This window comes from Hemicordylus capensis, chromosome 6 (assembly GCF_027244095.1).
Source record: "Hemicordylus capensis ecotype Gifberg chromosome 6, rHemCap1.1.pri, whole genome shotgun sequence".
Taxonomy (NCBI): domain Eukaryota; kingdom Metazoa; phylum Chordata; class Lepidosauria; order Squamata; family Cordylidae; genus Hemicordylus; species Hemicordylus capensis.
Window position 1 is genome coordinate 35,215,019 of NC_069662.1, and position 12,991 is coordinate 35,228,009.

The window sequence follows — 12,991 nt, forward strand, 5'->3', positions numbered from 1 at the left end:
GTCCGTGCACATCCCTACCTCTGAGCATGTAGGGAATGCCTTATTTTGCCACAGAGGTCCAGTTTGGATGAGACTTCACTGCTGGCATAACCACACACAATAAAGATCTGTGCACATGGTCAGTACGCATATTCTTTCTCCTCTTTTAGTGCACCAGGGGCACCAATCATTAATAGGAGTGGGGATTATCTAAACCACCCCTCTACAGGCGCTACAAATGCTAATTTAAACTAGCATTTGTAGTATGCGTAGAACAGTTATTTAGATGAATCTCTCACACACACACACCCCATGTGATGAGAGAAAGGCACCCTGACACACAGGATGAAGGCAAGGATGTGTGCACTCATGGCACACACACATCCTTATCACATGTGGTCAGGCTGGCAGACAAAGTATCATCCCAGCCAACACAGAGTAAATACAGGCAATCTCCTCCACACATACACACATCTGAGATTAAAGTCGGGGCTTTTGGATCAGAGGAAGTGGCTCACAGCACCTTTGTTATGAAAACACACCGCAGTTTCTTGGGAATCACATCCACGCTGGAAGGGTCATAATAACCCTAACTATGGTTATACTATTTATTGTTTTATAAAGCACCCCAAAGATTTGGGTGCTATACAAACATTTGACGCTCTGGAATACTAGGAGTTTGTCTCTTTTTGAGCCACTGGGTAAAAAACGGTCTGAATGCTTTTTCTTTTCACTCCACAAATAATAGGAGGGATAGAGGCTTGCATTTTAAAAATCAAACACTTGAACATTCAGGCAGCTTTTGGTGTTTCCCTGAGAGGGCCAGAATCTAGCAATGCACCCCCACTCCCACCCCCGCCAATAGCAATCCTAACTTTTAGAGATTTTCCACCAAATAATTCCAGGCAAAATCTGGTGAGCTAGAGCAGAAAATGAGCTACCCAGCACATCAGGGTTTACCTTCAAAATGAATTACAGTGTGATATGTGGAGATATATCTGTAGGCAGCATTGTGGTGGGGAGTGAGTAGATTATCTGTGTCCCTTGTGGACCATGTTCTCCCCTAACGGTCTTGAAACATGCATTCCTATCAGCCTACATGAAACGCTGCTGCTCTCCCTGTCAGCACACAGACACGCCACTCCTTCCCAAAATGAATGTCTGTGTTTAGAATAAAGCATGCAAATTTGATTACTCTGGGATATGCTTGCACATGGGGTATTTGAGCTTCATGATGTAGGCCACTTCTGCAGAGAGGAGACCAGAGCTGGTCCAACCACAGAAGAGGTGGAGCACTTGTGACTTTTAGATTCTTGTGTACTGATAGTGGGCCAAAACAATCCCTGCTCCCACTCATTCATTCATTCATTCATTCATTTAACACATTTTTATACTGCCCAAAAAACGCAAGTTCTCTGTAGAGAACTACAGAGATTTAGCCATCTGTAGTCCACATTATATTTAGCACTCATATGAGTACACATAGGTGCATATCTGCACACAGATACATACAGCGATTCACATATTGTGAACACAGGTACAGCAGTACACTTCCTATCCATACCATGCATTTGCAGGGCCTGTATCCAGGTTCACCTCTAAAGTAAACACATATAGTCATTCACACAAAAACATGTACAAGTGTACAGACAACTGTTCACTTATACATCATACTGAGGTCATTCACACAAGTGAAAACTGTGTTCTACCCAGGTTTGGAAGTTGTGTGTGCTCCCAATTTTCAGTTGTGTGGGTAGGAGGAGGGAGAAGTGATTGTGTGGAAGCAAGGTAGGAGCAAAAGCAACTCAGGTCTTTGTCCTACCTTGCTTCCACAAAGTCACTTCTACCCAGGTTTTTCTCTTACTTTGCTTCCACACAACCAAAAATTAGGAGCACGCACAACTCCCAAACCCAGGCAGAACACAATTTTTGATTGTGTGAATGACCTCAATATCTTAATAGGGTTTCTGTTTCACCCCAAGATTCCATTCCAGGACCATTCCAGGACCCCCCCCCATTCAAAATACACACACCCTTCAGTATATACACAGGAGATCCCACCCCCCCACCCCATATTTCCACAATGTTTTTAGGGGGCGGGGTTTAAAATGCAAATACAACACTAAGTTATCACAAGCCCCAAGTTTGGAGAAGACAGCCCATTTCTCCTTCCCCACCACCACAAACATTTCATGGCTCCTTTAAAGCTGTGCTCCCCCTTCATCTTGGGTCCCATTTCTATTCACAGGGGCAACCATGGAAACGGTTGCTAGAGATCACAAATTGTCGTGTCCATGGAAACGGGGATGGAGCTGCCAGCATGTGTCTGGCTGGTTGTCCCTTCTTCACCCCCCATCTGACCCTGGGAGTCTGAGGGGTAAGGGAAGGAGGTAGGGGCTGCTGGGAAAGTCAGGAGAAAAGAGGCCAAACCCCAGCATGGAGCTAAGGTGTGTGGAAGTCTCTGTAGGGAAATGTACAGAGCTGCAGAGAGCAAAGGGCGAGGAACCCAGTTTCAGTTCCTTTCAAATATATATTATCAGCATAACAGGGCTGTTCATCCTCTGAACAAAGTTGCACGTTCTGCATCCCCCAAATTAAAATCCTGTGCCCAGGATAGGGGCATATCCATGTGGGGATGTTTCTTCATTCCCAGTGCTATCGTTACCGCTCAACCAGAAGGACAGGATGGAAGCTTCTGAATTCTGTGTTTGCACCCTCATCCCAGTTTCCCTCACGCAGGCCGTGCACAACTAGCCACTTCCCATAGCTGCTGTGTGTGGCGACGCAGGCAGTGGGGGCACATACAATGGCCAACAGATCTTCAGTGCTCTGACTGAGCATGCTCGAGACCCAAAAACCCTTCCATGCGGAAGTGGCCCACGTCATGCAGCTCAAATACCCCATGTGCAAATGTATCTCAGAGTAATCAAATTTGCATGCTTTATTCTAAACACAGACATTTCATCTTTGGAAAGGAGGGTTGTGTGTGTGCGTGCGTGCGTGCGTGCGTGTGTGTGTGTGTGTGTGTGTGTGTGTGCACGCGCGCTGACAGGAAGAGCGGTAGCATCACATACAGGCCGATACGAGTGTCTGGAGGCTGTGATGGGAGAAAATGGGTCCACACAGGACATAAATGGTCTACTCCTTCCCCGCCACAATGCTGCCGACATATATATCTTCACATATCATGATGTAGCTCATTTTTAAGTGAACACTGATCTTCTGGGTATCTCAGTTTCTGTCCTAGTTATCAGATTTTGCCTGGAATTCTGTGGTGAAAAATCTCCAGAAACTAGGGCTGCCCTGGGTTACAGCCATTGGAGGGGATCTATTTTCTTGTGGCACAGAGTGCTTCCAGGGGAAGTGGAGGCTGTCGAAATCCCAACCCCACTCAAGCACCGGTGCAGCTTTGGTCTGTAGTGTTAGTCTGGAGCTCTTCAGAAGTACTGGTGCGACACCAGTGCTTCATTAGTCTGGATATTAGCGCCTCTGTTCAGTTTGGGACACCACATTTGCCATTCACCATTTTAAACACCGCCTAGAGATATACATATCAGGCAGTATAAAAATATGATAAAAATAAACAAACAAACTGGAACTGTTTCCGAGGAGGGCAACAGGAATGGTGAAGGGTCTGGAAATGAAGTCCTCTGAGAAATGGCTGAAGGAGCTGGGTATGTCAGCCTGGAGAAGACTAAGGGGAGATGTAACAGCTGTCTTCAAATGACTGAAGGGCTGTTGACCTTCAGGAGCAGACCTATTCTCTGCCACACCTGGGAGCAGGACTAGAACCAACGGGTTGACATTTTTTCAATCCAACCCATTTCTTTTTTAAAATTATTTTCTTTTTTGAAGGTTTTATAGTTTTTATTCTTTAACTGAGTTTAAGGTTTCCAATGTGATTTTAGGGATGTCTTATGAAAGGCAGTATAAAAACTGAATGAACAAACAAAATTACGAGGATGCAGATTTAGGCTAGGCATTCGGAAGAATTCCTTAACTGTAAGAGTTGTTCAACGGTGGAACAATCTGCCTCATGCAGGGGTGGGCTTGCTTGGTTGTCAAATAGGCTGGACAGCCATCTGTCAGGGATGTTTTCGCAGTTTTCTGCACTGAGCCAGGGGTTGAGCTAGAAGGTCCTTTCCACGGCCCCTTCCAATTCTAGAATTGTATGATTCTACAGGTATAACAGCCTAAGAAGAGCCTTCCTGGCTCAGTCCAAAGGGCCATCATCCCTCATCCTCTTCCCTACAGTGCCGCCTAATAATAATAATTATTATTATTTTATTAATCAAGTACTAGAGCACAGATGCTCTGTGTGGGTTAAGCTAGTAAATAATATTATTATATTGAAATGAAATAATAATTAAATTAATTTTTATTTTATTTTATTTCATTTCAATATAATAGTATTATTTACTAGCTTAACCCGTGCAAAGCATCTGTGTGCTAGTACTTGATTGCTCCCCTCACCGCAGAGCGCCCCCACTCACAGCCCCCCTCACCTCAGAGATCTCTGCGCGCTCACCTGTGCCACACTCCTGCTTGTCCTCCTCCATCTTGTTGCTTCCGTCCCCCTCACCCCTCTTGGTCGCGGCTGCAGCATTGCTGGTGCCTATAAGCCAAGCTGCAGCCCCCTGTCCCCAGAGACCTCCCAACCTCACTCGAGCCCCGCTCCTGCTCCTCCCCACAGGAGCAGCAGCGGCAGTGGTTGACCGAGGCCTTCCTCACTGCCTTGGCCGCTTGTTCCTCTCAGGCCACTGTCAGGTCCTGGCCCGTCCCTTGCCTGCCTGCCTCTCTCCCTCCGCCAATGGCCTTGGTGGCCCCAAACAGCAGCAGTGGTTGACTGGGCCCTTCCTTGCTGCCAATAGGCACCACCATGGCAGCTCATTCCCCTCAGGTCGTCCCTCACTCTTCCTTCTGTCTCTCTTCCCCTCCCTTCTTTTTCTCTCTTTCTCTGTCCTCCACTCGCTCTTCCCCACTCTTTCTTCCCCCTCCCTTCATGTTCTCTCTCCCTCCCTCCCTCCTTCCCTGAGAACAAATCTTGTTCATCTTGTTTCCTTATCTAAATCACACGGCAGCCTGCTTTTCCTGAAGGGACTCTTTCCTCCCTCACAACCCCTCTCTTCACAGATCCCTGCCCACTATCTGTCTGTCTGTCTATCTATCTATCTATCTATCTATCTATCTATCTATCTATCTTCCCTCCTCTCCTCTACAATCAGGAATGTCTTCCGACCAGTAACAATTTCATTCCAACTGACCTTAACCATCACAGGCTCCTCCTCCCTATCTGCATATAGAATCCTCACTGCCCAATCACCATGGTGCCACAGGCTGCTTCCCCCATCTGCATATGGAATCCCCACCATGGTGTTTCTGCTCTCACAGACTCCTCCTCCCTATCTGCATATGGAATCCCTACTGCCCAACCAGGTGGTTCTGCTCGCGAACTCTCGCGAGAGCTGCCACACATGGGATTAGCCACAGGTATGCCTTAGAGAACTGAATATATAGATTATTAATAATTATAATTATTAGTATTATGTTTCAATAATAATAATAATAATAATAATAAAGTGTCTATATCTATCTATCTATCTATCTATCTATCTATCTATCTATCTATCTATCTATCTATCTATCATATTTCTGTACCGCCTGATATGTACATCTCTAGGCGGTATACCACTTTCCAACCAAAAAAAATGTTCCCAAAGTGGTTTACAGAGCACAAAGTATGAGAACATGTCTCTCTGTCCCCAAAGGGCTCACAATCTAAACCAAAGGGGAAAAAACACAGAGAACAAGTCCTCTCCCTCTCTGGAGATCTTCAGCCAGAAGCAAAACAACCATTTATTGGTGATTCTCTGATTTTGGATTTCCTGCATCAGGCAGAGGGTAGATGGCTTACAAGACCCCTTCAGCTCCAGGATTCGGCACCTTTTTCCAGCTCTCCAACAGCCTTATTCATAATTATGTTCAACATTTATACAATCTCTATATAATGTACACAGGTATAGTTATTCACATGTTATGTTGAATACAGGTGTGGCAGTAAGGTTGCCGACTAGGGACTTTTATAGAGGACATGAAAATATTTGGGGGACCAAACAACTCTCTCCCCCCCGCCATGTGTTGCGGTGTCCGAAGCTCTGGGGAGCAGCTGGAACATTTTGTTCACTCAGAATACTTTACTCTCATAAGCAGCTTCTCTTTCTCTGTCTCCTTCCCCTGCCTGTCCTCCTTCCTCTGCCTACTGACCATCCATCCTATGGGGAAGCCAGAGTGGTGGTTCTGCTTCAGTGACAGGTTGGGGAGCTACATTGGCCTAGCAGGTGCCTCTTGCTTCCTTCACGTGGTGTTGCTGGTGGTAGTAGTGAGAATTTAGCAGTTAGCTAACTAACTTAACTCAGTTAGCAGTTACCTGCTAAAACAGCACCTTTTAAAGGGTAAATCCTTTCTATTTATCATGGGGAGAGCAACTGGCCCTATCCAACCCCTGCACAGCATTCCTTCAGTGGCTGATGCTGGTGTTACCTTGCATTTCATTTTAAATTGTGAACCTTTTGGGGACAGGGGAGCATCTTATTATTTATTTTTATTTGGAAAACCACTGTGAAACCTTCTGCTGAAAAGCGGTATATACATGTTTGTAGTTGTAGAGGACAGCAAGTGAGTGGGAGACCGTGCACACACCACTAGGGGTGTGCAAGCCAGGATCAATGTCGAGCCACAGGTTCAGGGTTGAACCACTGGTCTGAGATCAAACTGAACCAGACCTGGTTCAAACCAAGCCCGCTCGGAGCTCTGTTGATAAAGGGGAATCCAGTGAGGATTCCTCTTTACCAGTAAAGGGGCAGGAGGGCTTGCCTAAGGGTAGAGTGGGCAGGAAGGGAATAAGTAACTACTTACAAGTGCTGGTGGCACCGGCTGTGGCAACCACAGGGTGGGTGCGGGTGGGCAGTGGTGTGGCCCTCCAGCCTCCCCCAGAGTAGACAGGGCTGGCAGCAGCCCGGTTCGGGCCTCTGCACACACATGGAGGCCATTTTTGTGACCTCTGCACATGCACAGAGGCCATTTGCATGACCACTCAATTTGCAAATAGCCTCTGGTACAGACCAAAGAAGGCCCAAACTGGGTCGCCACCAGCCAGCTACTCTGGGGGAGGCCGGGCGGGGGACCACCATCGCCCTGCACCCACGGCCACCACCGGCACTTGTAAGTAGCTACTTATTCCCTCCCGCCCACTCTACCCTTAGGCAAACCCACTTGCCCCTTTACTGATAAAGCAGAATCCCCACCAGATTCCCCTTTACCAATAGAGCGCTGAGCCGGTTCAAATTGGCTATGTTCAAACTTGAACCGGGTTCAGTTCAAGTGGGCCCAAAACTGAACTGGGCCAGGTCGGCTTGAATCCGGTTCGGATTCAAGCTGAACTGGCAAAACCAATCTTGTGCACATCCCTACACACCATTGCACCAGCATGCAAAGAGGCTGGCCTGGTAGCTAGCTGGCTGCCCTGCCTTGAGCCAAGAGGTGAAGTTGCTGGCCTGGCTGGGGAGAGCAGGCTTGGTGACTTGTGGGGAGGAGGACAGAGGACTGTGTGTGTGGTAAACCTTACCAGGAAATAAATTTATGGTTAAGAAACAAGGGCCTTGAGAATTCTGCACCTAGACAGCAGACTGAGCAGGCATACAGCTCACCTGGTCATCAGCTTCACCATGGTGAGCTGTATTCTCAAATTAACCGATTTCCCCCCCAAAACATGCATTTATAATACCAATAGACATATGCACATTTTATGTAAAGTGGAGACTTTTTGGAGACTTTTTTTGGTGAAAAGCATCCTCGATTTCCACTTTTTTGGTGACGGATTTTGACTTTTTTTACCATCTGGACCTGGGAACCCTATGTGACAGTATACTTCCCATCAGAATCCTGCATTTCAAGGTGCCTGTACCCAAGTTCACCTATAAACAGACGCAGGGAGAATCATCCACATAAAAACATGTATAAATGTAGAGACATCTGACCACCCATACGACATAATTTCTGAATAGGGCTAATGTTATTTTTGAGATGTGACAAGCCAAACTGTACACAGTATCACAAATGCACCATAGATTTGCATGGCAGCATAACTATAATGGGGAATTTAAAGCAAAATATTACAAATGGCCTTTTTTTTTCTGACGGTGAGTTGCAGCTTTTGTTTAGTACATGGAAGAATCTCTTACACATCCTTTGCTATCTCAAGATATCACTATCTCACTTTCTCTTTTTCAAGAAGAAGACCTTATAATGCACTTTTAAAATATGCAAATGTATTAAAATTTGATTAAAGGTAGATAATGAATCAAGTAAAATCCTTTGATCAGTTAGCAGCCTAACTCGAAACGAAACATGCTATACCGGATCAGGGCTGATATCAGTGCATGGTTAGATCACTGAAGGCTCATGTTCTGTTCTAGGGCAAACTCAAAAGAGAATGCTTTGTGCTGCTTTGATGCCCCCCTTTTGGTCTCACCCCCTTGTCCCGTTTCAGAAATGCCTGCGTTTCAATCCCGACGCAGCCATCTGGGTGGCAAAGCAACAGATTTTGTGTACACTCAATGAAAGCCTCAAGGACGTGTTGAACTATGGGCTCTTCCAGCCAGCCACCAATGGGAGGGATGCCAAGTTCCTGGATGAAGAGCGCCTCTTGCGCGAATACCCACAGAGTTTTGAGAAAGGAGTACCTTACCTAGAGGTAACCCTGCTGTTCCTGCTGCTACCATGAATATTTATATAGCTCTTTCCAGCAAAAGTTCTCAAATCTGTTTATATAAATTAAATAAATTAAAATAAATAAATAAGATGGTTCCCTGTCCCCAAAGGACTTACAATCTAACAGTAAACACAAAGGAGAGACCAGTGACAACAACTGGAGGATGGAGGGTTGGAAAGGGACAGTTGCTCTCCCCCTGCTAAATAGAAGGGAATCATCTCTTCAAAAGGTGCCTCATTGCTTAGTTAGTGCATTCCAAAGGGCTGTTTTGAGAAGCCCAGGATGGGGGGAATTGCCTGGCATGGCACCAAAAGGACATAAAGGTGGGTGCCAGCCAAACCTCTCTGGAGACAGCCTTAGGAGCATAGGAACATAGGAAGCTGCCTTATATGGAGTCAGGCCATTGGTCTATCTACTCAATATTGTCTATGCTGACTGGCAGTGGCTCTCCAAGGTTTCAGACAGGAACCTTTCCCAGCCCTACCTGGAGTTGCCAGGGGTTGAATCTGGGACCTTCTGCATGCAAAGCAGGTGCTCGACCACTGAGGTATGGCCCCCATCCCCTTCCACAGCCTTCCAAAGACAGAGTGTCACAACTGAAAGTGTCCTTCCTTTAAAGCAGGCCTGCTCAGGCCCCCCAGCTGTTTTTGAACTACAACACCCATAATCCCTAGCCACAGTGGCTAATAGCCAGGGATTATGGGAACTGTAGGCCAACATCTGCAAGAGGGCCAAAGTTGAGCAGCCCTGCTTTAAAGGGTCGCCATCCAACTGACTTTGGTTATTCTTAATGAGAAAATAAGGGTTTTCCAAGTACTCAAGAATGTCCCTATTTTCATTTGCAAAACGTTGGAACTAGTATTCCCTCTAACAGAGATTCCCAGATAGTTTTGATTACAACTCCCATCATCCCCAGACAAAGGCCGTTGCAGCTGGGGATGGTGGAGTTGTAGTGAACAACATTTGGGAATCCCACTTGGAACATATGAAATATTCACCGTTCATCATGTTGAATTTTTGTGTGGGGACTCAAGAATGACAAACGGCATGAAACAGACTGCAAGAAAATAACAAGTGGGGGCATGAATTATGGCCTTCATTTGGAAGGGCTCTTATGTAGACATGCAAGATACAGGTACACAGGTAGGTTCTACAATAGCCCCTATTCTATTGGAAACTATTCTAATTTTCTGGCATCTGTCTGTACTTTACTGAAAAAAGAAAAAGACGTTGGTTTTGCATCGCTAGAGCTGTCATTCTTCAGGTTTCGGCCCTCTTTCCCCAGGTCTATGGAATTTAAATTGAAATCTCTGATATGAATTTTGTTCGTAATGTACATGCATGGACATGTATGCTTCTGAACTCTAAGGTATGGTGTAGTGCACAGCCTACCATTTTACATACTGCAAACCCTGAGGCTCATTTCCAGTTGTTAATAACATATTATACAGTCATGTTTCTCCCTCTCGTGGGCCCCCCTGGAGCTCAGATCATGCCCCCTTGTGCATGATGTCACACACAGGGGTCGGTGGCTAGAGCCCCGGAAGGCCTGTGTGAACCCTGTGGTGCTCATTTCCAATGGGCATTTGCTGACTGGGTGCATTTATTTCCCTTTCTCTCCCTTGCTGGAGGAGAGAAAAAGAAATAAATGCTCCCAGTCAATAAATGCAGGCTGGGAATAAGCTCCAGAGGGCTCGTGCTGCCCTTCCGGGGCTCTAGCAGGGCTGGATTAAGCTAGTGCAGGGCCTGTAGCATATGTTATAAAGGGGCTCTAAATGTTTTTTAAAAATGCACATAGATATTAAAACGTAAATTATCTACTTGCATAGTAAAGTAATTCAATTTTCTCATTTGCTATATTTTGGAGTATGGGAGACCAAGCCACAAACTCACACTTACTACAACAACAGTGAACATTTGTATACCGTTTTTCAATCAAAATTCTCAAAGTGGTTCACATAGAAAAATAAAGAGTGGATAGAGGATTCTCTGTCTCCAAAGGACTCACACTCTAAAAAGAAAAATGTGGTAAGCACCAGCAACAGCCACTGGACAAATGCTGTGCTGGGCCTTTTCTTAAAGGGCACGTTTAGCAGAAAAGGGATATTTTATCGAACATGGACCAAATAAAACGAGTAAAGTTTTAACTTTAATTGCCAGTTGGAAGCCGGGCGTGCGGGGCCCTCGAAAACACGGGGCCCGTAGCAAATGCTACATTTGCTACGACATTAATCCACCATAGGGCTCTAGCCATGGGGCGGGTCCAGTCAGGCGGCCCCATGGAGCTGGGCGAGTTCTTTGAACCCATCAACCCTATTATAGCTTCGCCTCTGTCTCTTTCTCTAAGGAGCACAGTGTGACATATAACATCCGCCCTCTATTTTATCCTCAGAACAACCTTGTGAAATAGGTTATGCAGAGAGAGAGAGAGAGAGAGAGAGAGAGAGAGAGAGATCTCCAAGGTCACCCTGTGAGTTGCATAGTTAAATTGGGATTAGAACCCAGGTCCCCTGTTCCTATTTTGACACTAACCACTGCACTGCCCCAGTTCTCATATGCAAACTGCAGGCACAGTGCCCAGTGTCTCATCCTTTATCTCATTCCTTTCCAGTTCCGCTACAAGACCCGTGTTTACAAGCAAACAAACCTGGACGAGAAGCAGCTGGCAAAGCTCCACACGAAGGTGAGAGACTTGACCTCAGCACCTCTGCCAAAAAACTATGTCAGAGAGAGTCTGGAAGCTGGCACTAATCAGCCCCATTTTTTAACAATTTGAATTGTATGACCGTGTTCAGTTGTGAAAATAAATTGTGCAGATTAGACAGCTGTATACGGATTATGGCTGCATACTCTTACCTGACACATGCATTGTTTGGAGTGCTTTTTAAGAAGTTTAATTTTTGGTGTCATGTTCTTTTTGTTAGAGACTGGGAAAGTAGGTGAGGGCCTGCATGACATGTGGCCCACCAAACCCAAAATATCTATTGTGGCCTACCAGGCTCTTGGGAACCCCTCTGTTTTTGCAGTCCCAGGCAGGCAACAACACCAGGGCATTTATCAAGCCTTTGGTGCATAGCCATACATGGCTGAGGAGATGCGTTCGTTCTGGTTGGTTGGTCACATGTTATGAGGCTAGGAATATATCCATAGAAAACAGAGACAGAAGCCAGGAGAGAGAAGTAGGACTTCAGCACACCTGTGAACCAGGTCAGAGAAATCTGTTACCCAGATTGTTCTCCTATGCACTGAGGTAAGAGCCAACCTGAATAACCCATCTCCTTGTCTAGATAGGGAATTTCCTATCTTTTGGTGTGAGCTCATATAGGGGCAGTCAGTATGAGCTCATACAGCGGCGGTCCTTTCATGAGGCAAGGTGAGGTGGTTGCCTCAGATGGCAGTTTATTGGGGCACCAGCAGGGTGACAAGATGTCCCCAGCCGCTGCCATGGGAGCTACTCTTTGGGACCAATTGCAAAGCTTGAATCTTTTAAGCACTCCTTACAGAGCTTGCAAGAAGCATGAAGAGAGAAGAGGAGGCTGCTGACAAACTTCCCCCCTCCCTGCTCTTCTTTCAACGTTTGCAAAGGTTGGTTTTGAAAGTGGGGACCAGGGGCATGGGGCAAGGCAGCATTTGGCACCCAGCCTCAGGTGCCAAAATACCTTGGGCCACCCCTGCTCACACATGTCCTAGAGTTCTTCTCATTGTAGCCCCTCCCCAAGTCCCTAGAAGTTGCATCTTGACTTCAGTGCACATGCATGTAAATGCAGGTGTGTGGACCTCAAATGCACAGCTTCCTGTTGATCCCACCATAATCACTTAAATGTGCTTCAGAAGCCAGTGCAGGATGAGTCAATTGATATATGGGTCGAATGGAGAGCTGTCCATTTAAATTTTTAAAAAGAAAAGGAGAAATCCAGGATTTTGACCTAGTTGTGACTGAATAGTAGTATGTAGTTCCCTGAAACAAAAGGCAGTAGCAAAGCAAGCCATTCTTTCTCTTTCTAACTCTGATTTTTCACATGAAAAAGGTGTTTTCTGCCTGCCTGCCTGCCTTCCTGCCTTCCTTCCTCTGTCTCTCTCTCTCTTTCTTTCATTCTTTCTATGCTGGTTACCTTGGTAATATTCTGGGTAAAAAGTGCTGAGTAGGACAACGCCGTCAGAGCCTGCACCCACCTCCCACACGATCACTTTCCCGTCCTCCGACCTAGCTTTTAACTCACACACGACTTAAAACTGGGAGCG

At 46.1% G+C, this 12,991-nt stretch overlaps 1 protein-coding gene across 1 annotated transcript in view; it reads left to right on the forward strand.

Annotated features, from left to right (window-relative positions):
• Positions 1–12,991, forward strand: part of SHANK1 (SH3 and multiple ankyrin repeat domains 1) — a 143,186-nt gene that overhangs the window by 41,162 nt on the left and 89,033 nt on the right. The window contains exons 3-4 of the mRNA XM_053260515.1: positions 8,528–8,731; positions 11,361–11,432. Of these exons, the coding sequence (XP_053116490.1) occupies positions 8,528–8,731; positions 11,361–11,432 (276 nt within the window). The remainder of the gene's footprint in view (positions 1–8,527; positions 8,732–11,360; positions 11,433–12,991) is intronic.